This window comes from Perca fluviatilis, chromosome 15 (genome assembly GCF_010015445.1).
Source record: "Perca fluviatilis chromosome 15, GENO_Pfluv_1.0, whole genome shotgun sequence".
Classification (NCBI taxonomy): domain Eukaryota; kingdom Metazoa; phylum Chordata; class Actinopteri; order Perciformes; family Percidae; genus Perca; species Perca fluviatilis.
In genome coordinates, this window is record NC_053126.1 from 27,828,707 (window position 1) to 27,843,252 (window position 14,546).

Consider the following 14,546-nt stretch of genomic DNA (forward strand, 5'->3'; position numbering starts at 1 on the left):
AACAATATAACGGCCTACAAGTCCAGCTGAGATGATTAGACCATTAAACACACAACTGTTTGGATCCTTTACACTTTCTACAATGGGAGGAGAGTTCTGCATTGACTACTTTTACTTTCAATACTTTAATACTACATTTCCCTGATGATCCTTACATAATATTACTTAAGTAACATTTTCAACGCAGGACTTTCACTTGTAACAAAGTGGTGTTAGTCAGTCCCTCCAGAAAAACGCAATGATGCGATCGCATAATTCAATGCATAATCAGCCAAAGTCTGCATATTTATGCGGGGGCCGCATTTTTTCAAATACGCCGCACTTTCGCCGCATAAATTGCAGGGTTCCGTGCTAAATATGCAGGACTTGCATGATTACATAATCCCCGCATTTTCGTTGCAAAAAAGTCACATATATCTTAGCAGAAAGTTGAAAAATGTTGCGTTTACTTCACACAAGAGCAGCCATTTTCCCCCTGTTGCCATGGGAACGTTATGAAGTGACGTAATTATGCGGCGTGAACATCGTCGAAAAGCAGGGTGTTGGGGAAATCACTTTGTTTTTCTCTTTTTCATCAAACCGCAGTTTTTGCAAGTTCCCGCAATTTCATTGAATAAAATTGCATAAATATCCCGCATAATCCATCGCATTTTTTAAGAAAACGTGCTGCATAATCAAGGATTTTTGCCCGCAATAATCACAAAAAAACTTTTCTGGAAGGACTGGTTAGTAGTTTTACTGAAGTAATTAACTTAAGCTGGTTGTCAACTCAAGTACCCCACCACTATGTATTTCACCCATTTATCCATATTACTTTTAGCTAGTTATTGAAACTATATATCCATTATGTTGAGCTATTTATCCAATAGTTTAAGATAACTACGTTTGATGTTTATCCATTTCATTAAGCTTTAAACATTTCTATTTGAACCATTATCCATATTCTGTACAGTTTCTACTTCTCTGCGTGCTTGCTCACTTGCTTTCACACACACATATTGCTGATTCAAAACAAAGATATTACTGTATTTTTATTAAAATTCATATTTGTTTCAAATGTCCTGAGCTACTCCATAATCTTCCACTAAAACATAGGGCCCTATCTTGCACCAAGCACAGCGCAGCGCCCAACGCAAGTGTCTTTGCTAGTTTAAGACCGACGCAGTTGTCAGTTTCCTGTCCAGCGCCCACATCGTTTAAATAGCAAACGCACCTGCGCCCATCTGTGACCCATGGGCGTGCTGGTGGAGGGGTGTTCAGGTGCAGTCTGGGCGTATCGCTATCTTGAGGCAGTGGAAAGTGATCGCGACGTCGGCCAACAAAAACCTGGTCTAAAGTCAATAGCGCAGCATTTCATTGTCATTTTAACAGTGCATTAGTAAAATGCCCCATGGCTTATGCACAGCGCACGCACATTATGCTTGTTTTACACACACACACACACACACACACACACACACACACACACACACACACACACACACACACACACACACACACACACACACACACACACACACACACACACACACACACACACACACACACATGCAAAAGATTAAAAATAAAAATATTACAATGTGAAATAGTATTATGATATTATCTGCTCGCGATTTCACTTTACACACGAGCAGATCAGTTTCTTCTCCTGAAAATCTCTCCTTCCTGCTCAGCAAATCCTCCATCATAATAGCAATGCGCCAAGGTAGAAACGTGCCTGGCTTTTAAAGGGAATGGGAGATGATCTCTGATTGGTTTATTGCATGTTACACCCAAAACACACCTATGATTAATTAAGACACTAAGTACGACCCTTTTGAACCATGCGCCTGGCGCACAGACCCTTTTTTCTGCCGTTAAACTAGCAAAAGTGGATTGGTACACGCCCTAAACGCCAGCAGCTACACAGCGTGCGCTTAGATCGTTAAAGTAGGGCCCAAAATACCCCTGGTTGGGGATCACTGGCCTTTTATTGAATCATTCTCCTCTCCAGGGTGTACTCCAACCAATCTAGTTGGGGAGTGTGTGAGCGTTAGTGTTAAGGGACCTACTCGGGGCTGCTGTGCTGGGTGGCTCGCGGCTGCAGGAGGACGGGGGAGGAGCTTCCATCTCGGTGGGAGGAGCTCCACTGGATGCCCCGCCTCTCCATTCTCAGCTGCTTCCGGATCTCTTTGACCTCGGCCTTCAGCAGGCGCTTCTCCGCTTTCAGCCGCTGCTTCTCCGCCTTTCGGAAACTGCGGTCACCTCGCCTGTAGAACCTGAAAGGGGACACCGCCGTTCGAGCCATTAGAACAATGATTCCTTTAACACTGGGGTCTTTAATAGGGGTGGGGAATCGATACAGCATAGTATCGCAATATTTTCCATGGCAATACTGTATCGATACACAGACGCCAAGTATGGATCTTTAATGATATATGTGTTGGTCAGTTTGTCTGCTTGACAATCCCATTTTGCAGCAATAAAAGTAAAGTGAGATGAACAAACAGAGAAATGTATCTTTTTAGATAAAACAGATGTTGACAAAGTTTTCTTTTGGGAACATCATTTGAAATTGGGAAAAATTAGAAGTTGGAAAAAAAGTAATGAATTGCAATATATCGCAGAATATTGCAATATCTTTAAAATCGCAATAATATTGTATTGTGACATAAGTTTCGTGATGATATCGTATCGTGAGGCCTCTGGTGATTCCCACCCCTAGTCTTTAATGCTTTTTAAGGCCAGGGACCCCTTAGCTGAAAGAGAGACAGAGTAGGGACCCCCTACTACACGTGTCAAACTCAAGGCCCGCGGGCCAAATACGGCCCCTCGCAAATTCTGATCCTGCAAATCAACTGAGGTTCACAAGACATTTTGGCCCTCCTTAGTTGTGTGCGCCAAACCAAAAAGATGGGGAACTGTGTTTTACGTAGGGAGAAAATCAGATATCACGATATTCTTGACCAAATACCTCGATATCGATATTGCGGCGATATTCTAGGGTTGACAATTGGTGCTCTAACAAAACATCTTCCCACTTCGATTTTAAATAAATAATCGTCAGTAATGTGGACATAATGTCTAAGTGGGGAAAAGGCAAATAATAGAACAGCTAGAACAGGCTGGTAAGTTCAGAAAAGTACACCACTTTACTGTAATGTAGCCTTTAAAACCAGTAAAAGACGACACTTATGTCATATCATGATATCACGATATCCAAAATCGAAGACGATATCTAGTCTCATATCACGATATCGATAGTCTATCGATATATATTGCCCAGCCCTAGTTTTACGCAACACTCAAAGCAGAATTTTGGCAGATTTTGAGACTCCGAAATTCCCACAATACCAGAGAGTTTGCACATTCATGCTGCGAAACCGGTTGTTGGGCGTCGGCCGTGTGGCAGCCTGCTTTTAAAAATGTAATCATCGTTTTTGCTTGATTTGCTAAATTCTATGATGGCTTCTATGATTGACTTTTTTGATGAACTAAAAGCATGTCAATAAACTACAAGTCTGGCCCTCGATGTCTGCGCTGGATCCGAATACTCTTCCACTGCTGGTAACAAGACTGCGGCGTCCTACCTGCTGTGGTCCGGGGCTGGGGATCCGTGCTCGGGGATGGACAGAGGAGTCCGGGCTCTCACCAGGTTGTGACTGGGATCATGTGAGAAACTGCAGGGCTCGCACAGAGTACAGGACGTACACACACTGAACCACGCACACAGACAGGGACACGTTGGAAAAGAAAGGGAGAGACAAGCTGAGGACTGGCTGTTTCTGTGCAAGTCAACATATTTCTGTGAGGCCCGAAACATGTGGAAAGAGAAAGTAAGGCAGCTGGAACAGAAACCGAATCCCATTTTTAAGTTTCAGATTTCAAGGAAAGAAAGAATGGCTCTCCTCTCTGCCCTCTCTTTTCATTCTGTACTAGTCTGTATTTTCTTGTTGTTGAGCCATGAGTTTAATGTATGTATATTGAGTTTGTGTTCCGTCTTTTATGTATTTGTTGTTGAGTTTTAGGTATTTTAAAAGGCCCGTCTTGGGACTGGCATTGCAAATTAGCTTAGGCCATTGCAGCGCACTGAAAGCTATTCAGTTTTTCTAGTCAATTTTATCATATCAGCACGCTTAGTTAAAATAACTTGCTGTATGTACTTTTGTGAATTCATGTCTTTATGACAAGGTAAACACTATATTGTGTAATGCCTACGGACTGTGTAGGAGGAAACATGTTTTAAGCACAAACTCTTTAAAAAGGTCCCATGGCATGAAAATGCCACTTTATGAGGTGCCTGTCTATGGTCCCCCAGTGGCTAGAAATGGTGATAGGTGTAAACCGAGCCCTGGGTATCCTGCTCTGCCTTTGAGAAAATTACCTCCCCCTTTCTCTGCTTTGCCCGCCGCCCACAGCTGCCCAGAGAATTTGACCCGCCCATGAGGAAATAGAACCGTGGCTGCAAGCTGGTCAAGGCCACACCTCCACCCTCCACCGTGCCCCCCGTCTCTCCTCCTCAATAGCATTTAAAGCTACAGACACATCCTAAGGAAAGCTCATTGTGGGACTGGCTCTAGTGGCTGCAATTCTGCACCAAGGCTGAATTTCGGGAAAGAGACTTCAGATACAGTATTAGGGGACCACTGAGGTCTACATAAAAGAGACTTCAGATACAGTATTAGGGGACCACTAAGGTCTATATAAAAGATACTTCAGATACAGTATTAGGGGACCACTAAGGTCTATATAAAAGAGACTTCAGATACAGTATTAGGGGACCACTAAGGTCTATATAAAAGAGACTTCAGATACAGTATTAGGGGACCACTAAGGTCTATATAAAAGAAACTTCAGATACAGTATTAGGGGACCACTAAGGTCTATATAAAAGAGACTTCAGATACAGTATTAGGGGACCACTAAGGTCTATATAAAAGAGACTTCAGATACAGTATTAGGGGACCACTGAGGTCTCTATAAAAGAGACTTCAGATACAGTATTAGGGGACCACTAAGGTCTATATAAAAGAGACTTCAGATACAGTATTAGGGGACCACTAAGGTCTATATAGAAGAGATTTCAGATACAGTATTAGGGGACCACTGAGGTCTATATAAAAGAGACTTCAGATACAGTCTTAGGGGACCACTGAGGTCTATATAAAAAGAGACTTCAGATACAGTATTAGGGGACCACTAAGGCCTATATAAAAGAGACTTCAGATACAGTCTTAGGGGACCACTAAGGTCTATATAAAAAGAGACTTCAGATACAGTATTAGGGGACCACTAAGGTCTATATAAAAGCATCCAAAGAGCACCATGTCATGGGACCTTTAAGAGAAACAGAAGAGCATCGTGTGTACGTACAAAGAGACAGAAACATGCTTGTATTAAACCGCGGCTATTTATTCTATTAAAAGGTTGCAAAATGACGATATCAATATAGTATAGGTTAGATATACTATTATAACATATACACACATTTTTCAACCTTTTTAGACATTTTAAAAAGGCATTACTTTCTGCAGCAGATGTTGGTACAGTACGTGTGGTATTTACTGATGACTATAAACATTGACTGTCTCCTGAGCAGTGAAAGTGGAGTGGTTAAGTTCATAGAAGAGGAGATGTACACTTTAAAATGACGGCCAGTGTTCAAATAATGTTGGCGCCTCAAATAACAGAGGTTACAGTCACTTCTACTTTGTCGTAGAAACCAAAGGAAATAAAAAAAGTGAATGAAAGCAGTTCTGTTACAGAGGAGAAGCTGGGAGCAGCAGAGTGGTGGGTACGGCGTGACTCTGGAACTAATTCACTAATCCAAAGTGACTTAGGGCTGCCAAATATATGGCTTCAACTTCGATATCAACTGGCGCAATAAACCCAACACGAAAGGCTGCGACATATCGCGAAACACACTCCGAGATTCTTTTGTGTTAGCTCATTCTTCTTTCAGTGCTGTCTTTTATATTCACTTCAACAATTTGTTGAAGAACGGAAGAGATTGGAGAGCTTCTTGGAACTAGTGTCAGTGAAGAAAGGACAGTGCTCTTTGGTAAGAAGGAATAAGTCAAGGCACTCAAATTTAAAGCTATTGTGCGTAGTTTCTGTCGCCCCCATGAGGAATTCTAATTAAGGACAACAAAACTGTCCGCGTGTCAACATGATACAAGCCTTCCGTGATCACGCACCACCCCCCACCCCTCTTCCACGCAGTTGCTAGTAGCCAAGGAGGACACGGAGGATTAAAAAAACATGGACTCTTCAGAAGAGGTCATTATCTAAACTGGAAAGTCGCCGGACGCCACAATCTTCTAAACATAGCCATACCGAGAAATCCAGAGAGAGTTGTGTGGAGCTGATAGTCTTAATTATCTTTGTAGCAACTCATTTGGTGATGGCTTGAATGTAACGAAAATTCATTAATATCAAAAAGTTAGGCACTAAAGCATTAAGAAAAATAATGATATTCTGGCACATTCTAAATAGCAGAATACCCGTGTTGTAAAACTCGAGACCTGTCTTGTTCTACTGCGATTAGATATTAAACTTCCTGCTTCAAATGCAACCAATGACTTGACTCATTTCTTATTTGAAATGCATTACTGTTGTGTTAACCCCTCCCCCCCTTAACACACACTCCCAAAGTGAATGTAGGTGACAGGAGAAGAAACTCTGGCTGTCTAGGAGATGTCAGCCAAATCCTCGGTAATTACATTTTATTTATTACATTTTATTCATTTTATTTTTTGAATAAAGAGTTTATTTGCAAAACAACATCTAAAAGAAAACACAGCAGTGTGTGAATGCAGTGCAAAGCTAACCGACACAGCTGGGACCACCTCAAATGTGTATCTGCACTAAGTAAGGAAGAATAAAGAAAGGTGTAAGTGAAAGTGTAAGTGATGCTAACGAAGCTAGCTAGCTTAAAGGAGAATTCCGGCCAATTTTTACGTTAATCTTGATCGCTATAGCTACGCGAGTACTTTCGATAGAAAAAAACCCCGACCCGAATCAGTGCAGGTAACACGGAGAAGCTGCAGCTACGTACTACAAGCGTCCCCTGAGCTAAAACGGCAGTGTTCGGGGCAAGTTTTAGAGTGCCTTTGTGCCTCTTAACAGACACAAAATGCAATTAATATGTCTGTGCCACATGAATAGGGCCCTTACGTGTCAACAAGATGCGTTTTCAACTCAGACGTTGTTTAAATTCACCTACCCTGGTCCCTGTCTCGATCCTGCCGGTAGCTAGCTTGCCCTGCTAGCTGATGGTGTGGCTATGTCCTCCAGAGGACAATTCATGTCGGTCTTGAAGTGTATTCCCCCCTAAAAAAAACAGTAGTGCGGTAGTAGCTGTTAGCTGCTAGCTGCCCTCCGGTGAGTGTGTACAGCCAGGCAGTTACTGAAGGCTAGCTTTAGCTTGTGCTTGGAGCAGCAAGTTCATCTGCCTGTTTCCCCTGTGTCTGTCAGTCTCGTTCTTTCCAACTCTTGTGAGTTGTGCTAGTTCTTCGTCTGTATACTTGGGTTCGAATAAATAAGGACGACCATCAAACTCAAAAGGCTCTTCCGTGTGTTGTATGTCTGCTATATTCTTCATACTCCAAGCTTCATTCCTTATAAACAACTCCGCTTTTCACTCTTCACACACTACGCTCCAATCTGCACACTACTGTTTACCTTTTTCTGCTACAACTGAATTCCCAGGAGACGATGCAACAGCTAAGCTTCAGTAACGCTATTACTGTGCAAGCCACAGACATCGTTTATCCCGTTTCCATGTAGTTACATAGTCACTGATATGGTCATAACCACTACAGTGCTCAATTACCTATTTTGAGGGGGAAATAATCTAAACCTTTCGCTGCGAAGGCATGATCTGTCCTATGCAGGACATCCACCAGCCGCCGCCGGCTCCATGGATTTTTATTGGGATGATTATCACAGATGCCTGGCTGAATACACTCACCAGACGGCAGCTAGCAGCTAACGGCTAACAGCTATCTGGCTGTACACACTCACCGGAGGGCAGCTAGCAGCTAACAGCTACTACCGCACTACTGTTTTTTTTAGGGGGGAATACACTTCAAGACGTGACATGACCTGTCCTCTGGAGGACATAGCCACACCACCACCGCTCTGTGGATTGTTATTGGGATGATTATCACAGAAGCCTGTCTGAATACACTCACCGGACGGCAGCTAGCAGCTAACGGCTATCAGCTAGCAGGGCAAGCTAGCTACCGGCAGGATCGAGACAGGGACCAGGGTAGGTGAATTTAAACAATGTCTGAGTTGAAAATGCATCTTGTTGACACGTAAGGGCCCTATTCATGTGGCACAGACATATTAATTGAATTTTGTGTCTGTTAAGAGGCACAAAGGCACTCTAAAACTTGCCCCGAGCACTGCCGCTTTAGCTCAGGGGACGCTTGTAGTACGTAGCTGCAGCTTCTCCGTGTTACCTGCACTGATTCGGGTCGGGGGGTTTTCTATCGAAAGTACTCGCGTAGCTATAGCGATCAAGATTAACGTAAAAATTGGCCAGAATTCTCCTTTAAGTTATCGATCTGCCTCTCCAGAAATCTCTTCACCCCTCACCCAAAGGGATTTAGTGAATATTAGCTATACATATTAGCTAGTTGTGTATATATACTGTATGTTTCAGTTGTTTGGTCTGGTCTAGGTCTCCATACACTCTGGTTTTGGTGATGACCTGGTCTCTGTTTAGGTGGTCTTGACTACAACACTGCAGAATACTGAAAGCAGCAGAAATGCAAACCTGAGTACACTTTAATATCTGTTTATTTACCGCTAACTAATATAGTTATCGTGATATTTAACAAAGTTAATGCATATCCCATGTGTTCCTCATATGGTGCAGCCCTACTGCAGCCAGTTAGCTGCCGCCGGCACATACCTGCACTGGTAGCCTCCTCCGGTGGTCTGCCCCCGGCAGGAGGAGCAAGGGGGGGTGGAGGAGGATGGAGCTCCAGGCAGGGTGGAGGAGGACACCTCAGGGACCTGCTGGGCCTCTGCTCCTCCTACTGCGTCCCCTCTACCTCCCCCACCTCCTGCTCCTGCCCCTCCTCCTCCCAGGGGCTTGTGAATGCAGCACTGTCCAGAGAACTCCCGGCAGATCTTCTCTACCGCCTCACGCACAACCTGGTCCTTAAACTGCAGGGAGAATGGGGAGATATGGGAGGAGAGTGCTCAGTAGGGCTAGGCAATATGTCAATATTATATCGACATCGATATATGAGTCTAGATATGGTCTTAAATATTGGATAAAGTAATATCGTCTCTCTTTTCCAGTGGTGGAAGTATTCAGATCCTTTACTTCAGTAAAAGTACTAACAGCCACTGACAGGCTCAGATTAATATTAATAAGTGTCTGACAACATTATGGAAAGGATTTCTAAGGAGGTCCACCTTTCTGTTAAAGAGTAAGATCTTTTTTTTTTTTTTAATACAAATATCCACGAAATAGTGCTCGCTAAGCCACCAGACTCCATGTAAATAAACAGCAATTTTAGCATCGTAAAATACACTCCATTCTAAGCTGACAGAAACAAAATAAAATTATGAAAAGCCGTTTTCGGTCGTCTTTCCACTTTTCCAATCATCACAACTCTAGTTTTGGTTGAAATAAACACATAGTTTACCCATTTACATGTGAAAATAGTTTGGCTCTATACACGCTAAAAGTATTGCTTTTTTAAATGGAGTCTGGTGGGTTTAGCGCTAGCGACCTCAGAGCTGTTTCTGGTTAAACAGAAAGTTCTTAAATAGGTTTTAAAGGTCTATCTCTGTAGGGATCCTTTCCATAATGTTGTCAGACACTTAGAATAATAATCTGAGTCTGTCAGCGGCAAAAAGAGAACTTCCAGCCGTGCAGCTGAAAGCCGTCGCTAAGTCCGCCCACACAGCTGACCAATTCATGTGACAGGACGTCTCATCCCTCTCTACAAACATTTCCTTGTTTCCTCTCTCCTCGCATGACTTCCTCGCACGTCTCTCCAACGCTTCCTCGGTGGGAGGGACTAAGACGTGAGGAAGCGAAGCAAGTGAAGGAAACGTTGATGCAATTTAAGGGAAGGGAGATGCAGCATCTGTCACCCCCATTGGGTTGTTCTTACCTTCTCCATGTAAGAGGTGAACCAGGCCGGAGGAGTCTTGTCTTCTTCTTTGGTCCCCTTCACATCTTTCATGATCACCTGATCAACAGGAAATATTCATTAGATAAAACATGCATATCAACATCTTTATTAGATTATTGTCAATGTAAATGACCGTACAGATTTCATTATGGTCAGAACCCGAGGGTGGCCAACAATGTCAAGCACTAATATTGATGTTGAACAAGAACTAGTCTTCTGTGCTAACCGAGGCCGGTCATATGCGGTTTTCTTCAACAGTTTTTTCCGGTCTTTTTCCGGTCTTTGTCAGTTCTGCTCTCCCAGACACAACCTGCACATATCCATGCTTTTGAACCAGGGGTCTTCCAACGGTTTTTAGGCCAGGGACCCTTTAGCTGAAAGAGTGACCGAGTAAGGACCCCCTACTACATATACATATACTGTCTACAACGGAGTTGCATATTAACCTGGGCTGAATGGATGAAAATAAATGGATATTGTTTATACATAATGTTTTAATGTTAAACGTGGGAAGCACAGTAAATCCTTAAGCTTAACTTCATGGCTATCATAGTGGCTACCTTACCTATAGTAAGATTATCTTCAATGCGTAAATTAAATTTTTTTTCCACAAAAAAGGCCTATTGCCCTGTGTACACTCATTGCCCAGCCCTTTATTGTATTATCTCTGACATCTGTCTGTTGTTTGTTTGTAAATGGTTTTATGGGGGGGGGGGGGTCTGTAGACTGTTAAAAACTGAATAGCCCTTTTTGGGATAAATAAAAGTTGTGTGAACAGTTTTTTTTTCACTTTTTCTGGCGTTTTTCCTTTCTTTTTTAAATGTTTTTGTCCCTTTTTTTATGGTGGCTAAGGAACTTTATGAGGCACAAACTGTAAGTGAGAAAGCTATTTGAGACAATAAGCTCTTAAATAAAAGCATGACCATAAACTCTACATGTCTGACCCTTGATTTGATTCCTGGCCCTTAGTAAGGTGGAGTTCGACACCCCTGAGTTTGCCATATATGACAATTTAGGGGCGTTGACATAAGCTCATGATCAAATCTCCAGAACGTGCAGCTCATGAACAGCTGGTATTTATCAGGCTGAAACGAGCAATTTACAAACGTTTGTGCAGTTATGAGGATTTGGTGAGTCTGAATTATTTATTCTACAACTGATGGCTATTTCAACTGGTTAGAAAAAACGTTGACCAATAACACTTTGGTATGCAGGATTAAAAATTGGGACTTCATCTACCTATATAGCTAGCTAGCTAGCTAGCACTACCTCATGAAATATAATAAAGATAATGGTCACAGAGACACAAGCCTGGGTCAGATCACACAGCTGTATAAGTTGTCAACTTTCAGAAATCATAACCTTTAAATATTGTATAAGGTTTCTTCTATCAAAAAAAAAAAAAAAAAATATTAAGTAATCTCAGGTACATCAGTGAGATGCAAAAAATGGGGGAATTTAAATGATTATGAAAAATGTAATAATAACTTTTCACAATAATAACTTCTTTCACCAGTAGATTGCTGTTAAATGACAAAAACAGATGAGAAAAGGGTATTTTACAGTAACTTTAAATGCACCACGAGGTTTATCAGTTTTAAGTAAACGCACCATTTAGTCTCGTCGGTGTTGTTTTTCAGACAACAGCAGTGACCATAGTGCTACTTTGTGTCGGTTAGCTCATAGCTTTAGCGGCAGACGGTTGTACTTCCCCTGCTGGAATCCTCTCCAGTGAAATACAGACACACTTTTACATCGTTTAGCTGTCAGCATTTTAACCGTGTTTAATCCAGCTGCTAGCTGTATCTTTTCACGGCAACCCTCCATAGAGATTTATCAGCCTACTTTAAGTAACAGCAACAGCAAACATTTAGAGTATTTCACACTATTATTACGGTTAAACTTTGCAATTGACCCGCGGTTCACATGCATTCTGAACCGTGAGTGTTGATCCGTGCACCACTAGTCAGTCCCTCCAGAAAAACGTGATTATGCAATCACATAATTCAATGCATAATCAGCCAAAGTCCGCATACTTATGCGGGGGCCGTATTTTTTCAAATGCGCCGCACTTTGGCCGTATAAATTGCCGTTTTACGCGCAAAATATGCGGGGCTAGCATGATTTCATAATCCCCGCATTTTGGTTGCAAAAAAGTCCCATATATCTTAGCAGAAAGTTGAAAAATGTTGCGTTTACTTCACACAAGAGCAGCCATTTTCCCCTGTTGCCATGGGAACGTTATGAAGTGACGTAATTACGCGACGTGAACGTCATGGAAAAGCAGGGTGTTGGGGAAATCACTTTTTTTTCTCTTTTTCATCAAACCGCAGTTTTTGCAAGTTCCCGCAATTTTTGCATGTTCCGGCAATTTCATCGCATGAAATTGCATAAATATCCCGCATATTCCATCGCATTTTTTAAGAAAACGTACCGCATAATCAAGGATTTTTGCCAGCAACAATCACAAAAAAACTCCAAATTTTTCTGGAAGGACTGACTAGTTGTGATCAGTGGCAGCTGAGGTATCATGGCCCAATATGAACCGCTGTGTGTTGGGGTCTCACCATGCCCTGTTCTGGCACTGCAGCCTGGACTTTGCGGCTGACCACCTGGGCCAGGGTGGGGCAGTGCTGGGGGGGTCTGAAGCCCCTCTTGGGCTCTGTTCCGCTAGCCTTGGTGGTGGGGACCCTCGCCGGCTGGCCCCGAGTCTCGTACACATTCATGTGTAGTCGGTTCCCCTGCCTCGCTGCACTCTGGGAAAACAAGTCAATGGGTTTGTGTCACCCGCTGCCATTTCTTGGATATATTTTGGATCAATTTCTCAACGAAGCTGTGTCTCTCTTCTGATAACAACAAAAAAGGCTTCACTAGAGAGGAGACACCAGCGTCAGTGGAGGAACACCGGTAAACCTGCGAACAATAGCCAATAGACTCCTTTCCCATTGCCAGTAGACTGGTATTCCTGTCTGTTTTCCTGGTGTGTCACATTCAACGTCACAAACGCTATGGGGCTGGGTTCAACTTCAGTTTTAGGCTCCTGCTGAACTTTAGTGCCAAGTAGCACCCTTCTTTTTAACAACCTCCTCCAGCTCTTCCTGGGGGATCCAAAGCACCCCAAGCCTAGATCGGATATGCAGTTGAATCCTTCTGACATGGCAGAGCCAGCTATGCCAAATTAAATTGAGGGACTGCACTATACTGTACAGTGCATGCTGGGTCTCTTCCCATTTGGATGGAACTTTTAAGACCTCCACAGGAAGGCTTCCTAAATGGAAAGTCCACTGAAAACAGGACATTCCTGTTAACAATCTGCGATATGTAACATTATTCCAGCATTTATCTTATAAAAAAAAAAAACTGTAATATAATAATACATCGCTCTTTGCGATAGTGGACGTGTAGGCTACTACTTGCGCGTAGGGGATGGAGGGGGGCCCATTCCGAATTTGTGTCCAGGGCTCATGGTCATGATAACCCGTCCCTGTTAGGATTGTGTGAGATAGCACTACTCTACTTTGCTATGCCTGCTTGCTGGCTGATTCGAACCCAGATAAGAGGCAGAAAATGAATGGATGAACCGTTTCACATTGTTGCTAACTCTTCTCCAATGAAAGCAGCTAGCACCAGCTCCAAAAGTCGCTAAAAGTAGCTAGATGATGTCATATGCTCCTTTGCATGTGTGTGACGTCATTACGCAATCAATTGCACAAAGCTTAGAGGTTGTGTCAGCAAGGTAGATGGAAGGAAATAGAAATCCTGAAATACGTTGCATGTTCGCCGGACAGTACTGGCGTCTTCTCGACAGAAGGTCCCCAGATTTGTCGCTAGTGGCTTTTGTGATGTGATGCTAAGGGGGTAGCTCTTGCATATAGTAAAGTCTCAAAGTTGCCACCGTCGTTACATTACCATCGTCATATTTTATACAGGCGATGTGTGCGGAGCTAAAAGGTGAACAGCAATTCAATCAATTTACCTTCAATGCCTCTTCGTATTCCACTGGAATAAAAGCAGAGACATTCATTAACATGACATTAATATGCAAACTCTCAGAATCTCACAAATGTGTTTGGTTTTGTTTAGCATACGTAGGTATCTTCTGACTGGTTGTTTGCTTACCTTGGCTGTTAATGGACACCTGGAAGAAGAAAAGGGAAGATTCTTTGTGACCATTTCCACAGTGCTGCCAGTTTGTCATTGCGGTTTCAGGAATTAAAAAAAGGGGCACTCCACCAACATTAGGAACATGAAGCTGAGTTTACTCATCGGGGAAAGTACTGCAGTTGTGTCATGTCTTCTGCAGCTCTGGAGGAGCTTTGTAAAGTCTGAGAAAGTACCCTTATGATGTCATTGTGATGACATCAAGGTTATCTTAGCCTGGGTTTTTACTACAATATCTTTAAC

General features: G+C 42.8%; 1 protein-coding gene across 2 annotated transcripts in view; it reads right to left on the minus strand.

Moving 5' to 3' along the window:
• Nucleotides 1-14,546, minus strand: part of nbr1b (NBR1 autophagy cargo receptor b) — a 45,218-nt gene that overhangs the window by 25,721 nt on the left and 4,951 nt on the right. For both annotated transcript variants that reach the window (XM_039824339.1, XM_039824338.1), the window contains exons 3-9: nucleotides 14,262-14,280; nucleotides 14,119-14,141; nucleotides 12,710-12,898; nucleotides 10,122-10,199; nucleotides 8,903-9,159; nucleotides 3,570-3,695; nucleotides 2,052-2,258 (exon numbers count right to left, since the gene is read on the minus strand). In XM_039824339.1, the coding sequence (XP_039680273.1) occupies nucleotides 2,052-2,258; nucleotides 3,570-3,695; nucleotides 8,903-9,159; nucleotides 10,122-10,199; nucleotides 12,710-12,898; nucleotides 14,119-14,141; nucleotides 14,262-14,280 (899 nt within the window). The remainder of the gene's footprint in view (nucleotides 1-2,051; nucleotides 2,259-3,569; nucleotides 3,696-8,902; nucleotides 9,160-10,121; nucleotides 10,200-12,709; nucleotides 12,899-14,118; nucleotides 14,142-14,261; nucleotides 14,281-14,546) is intronic.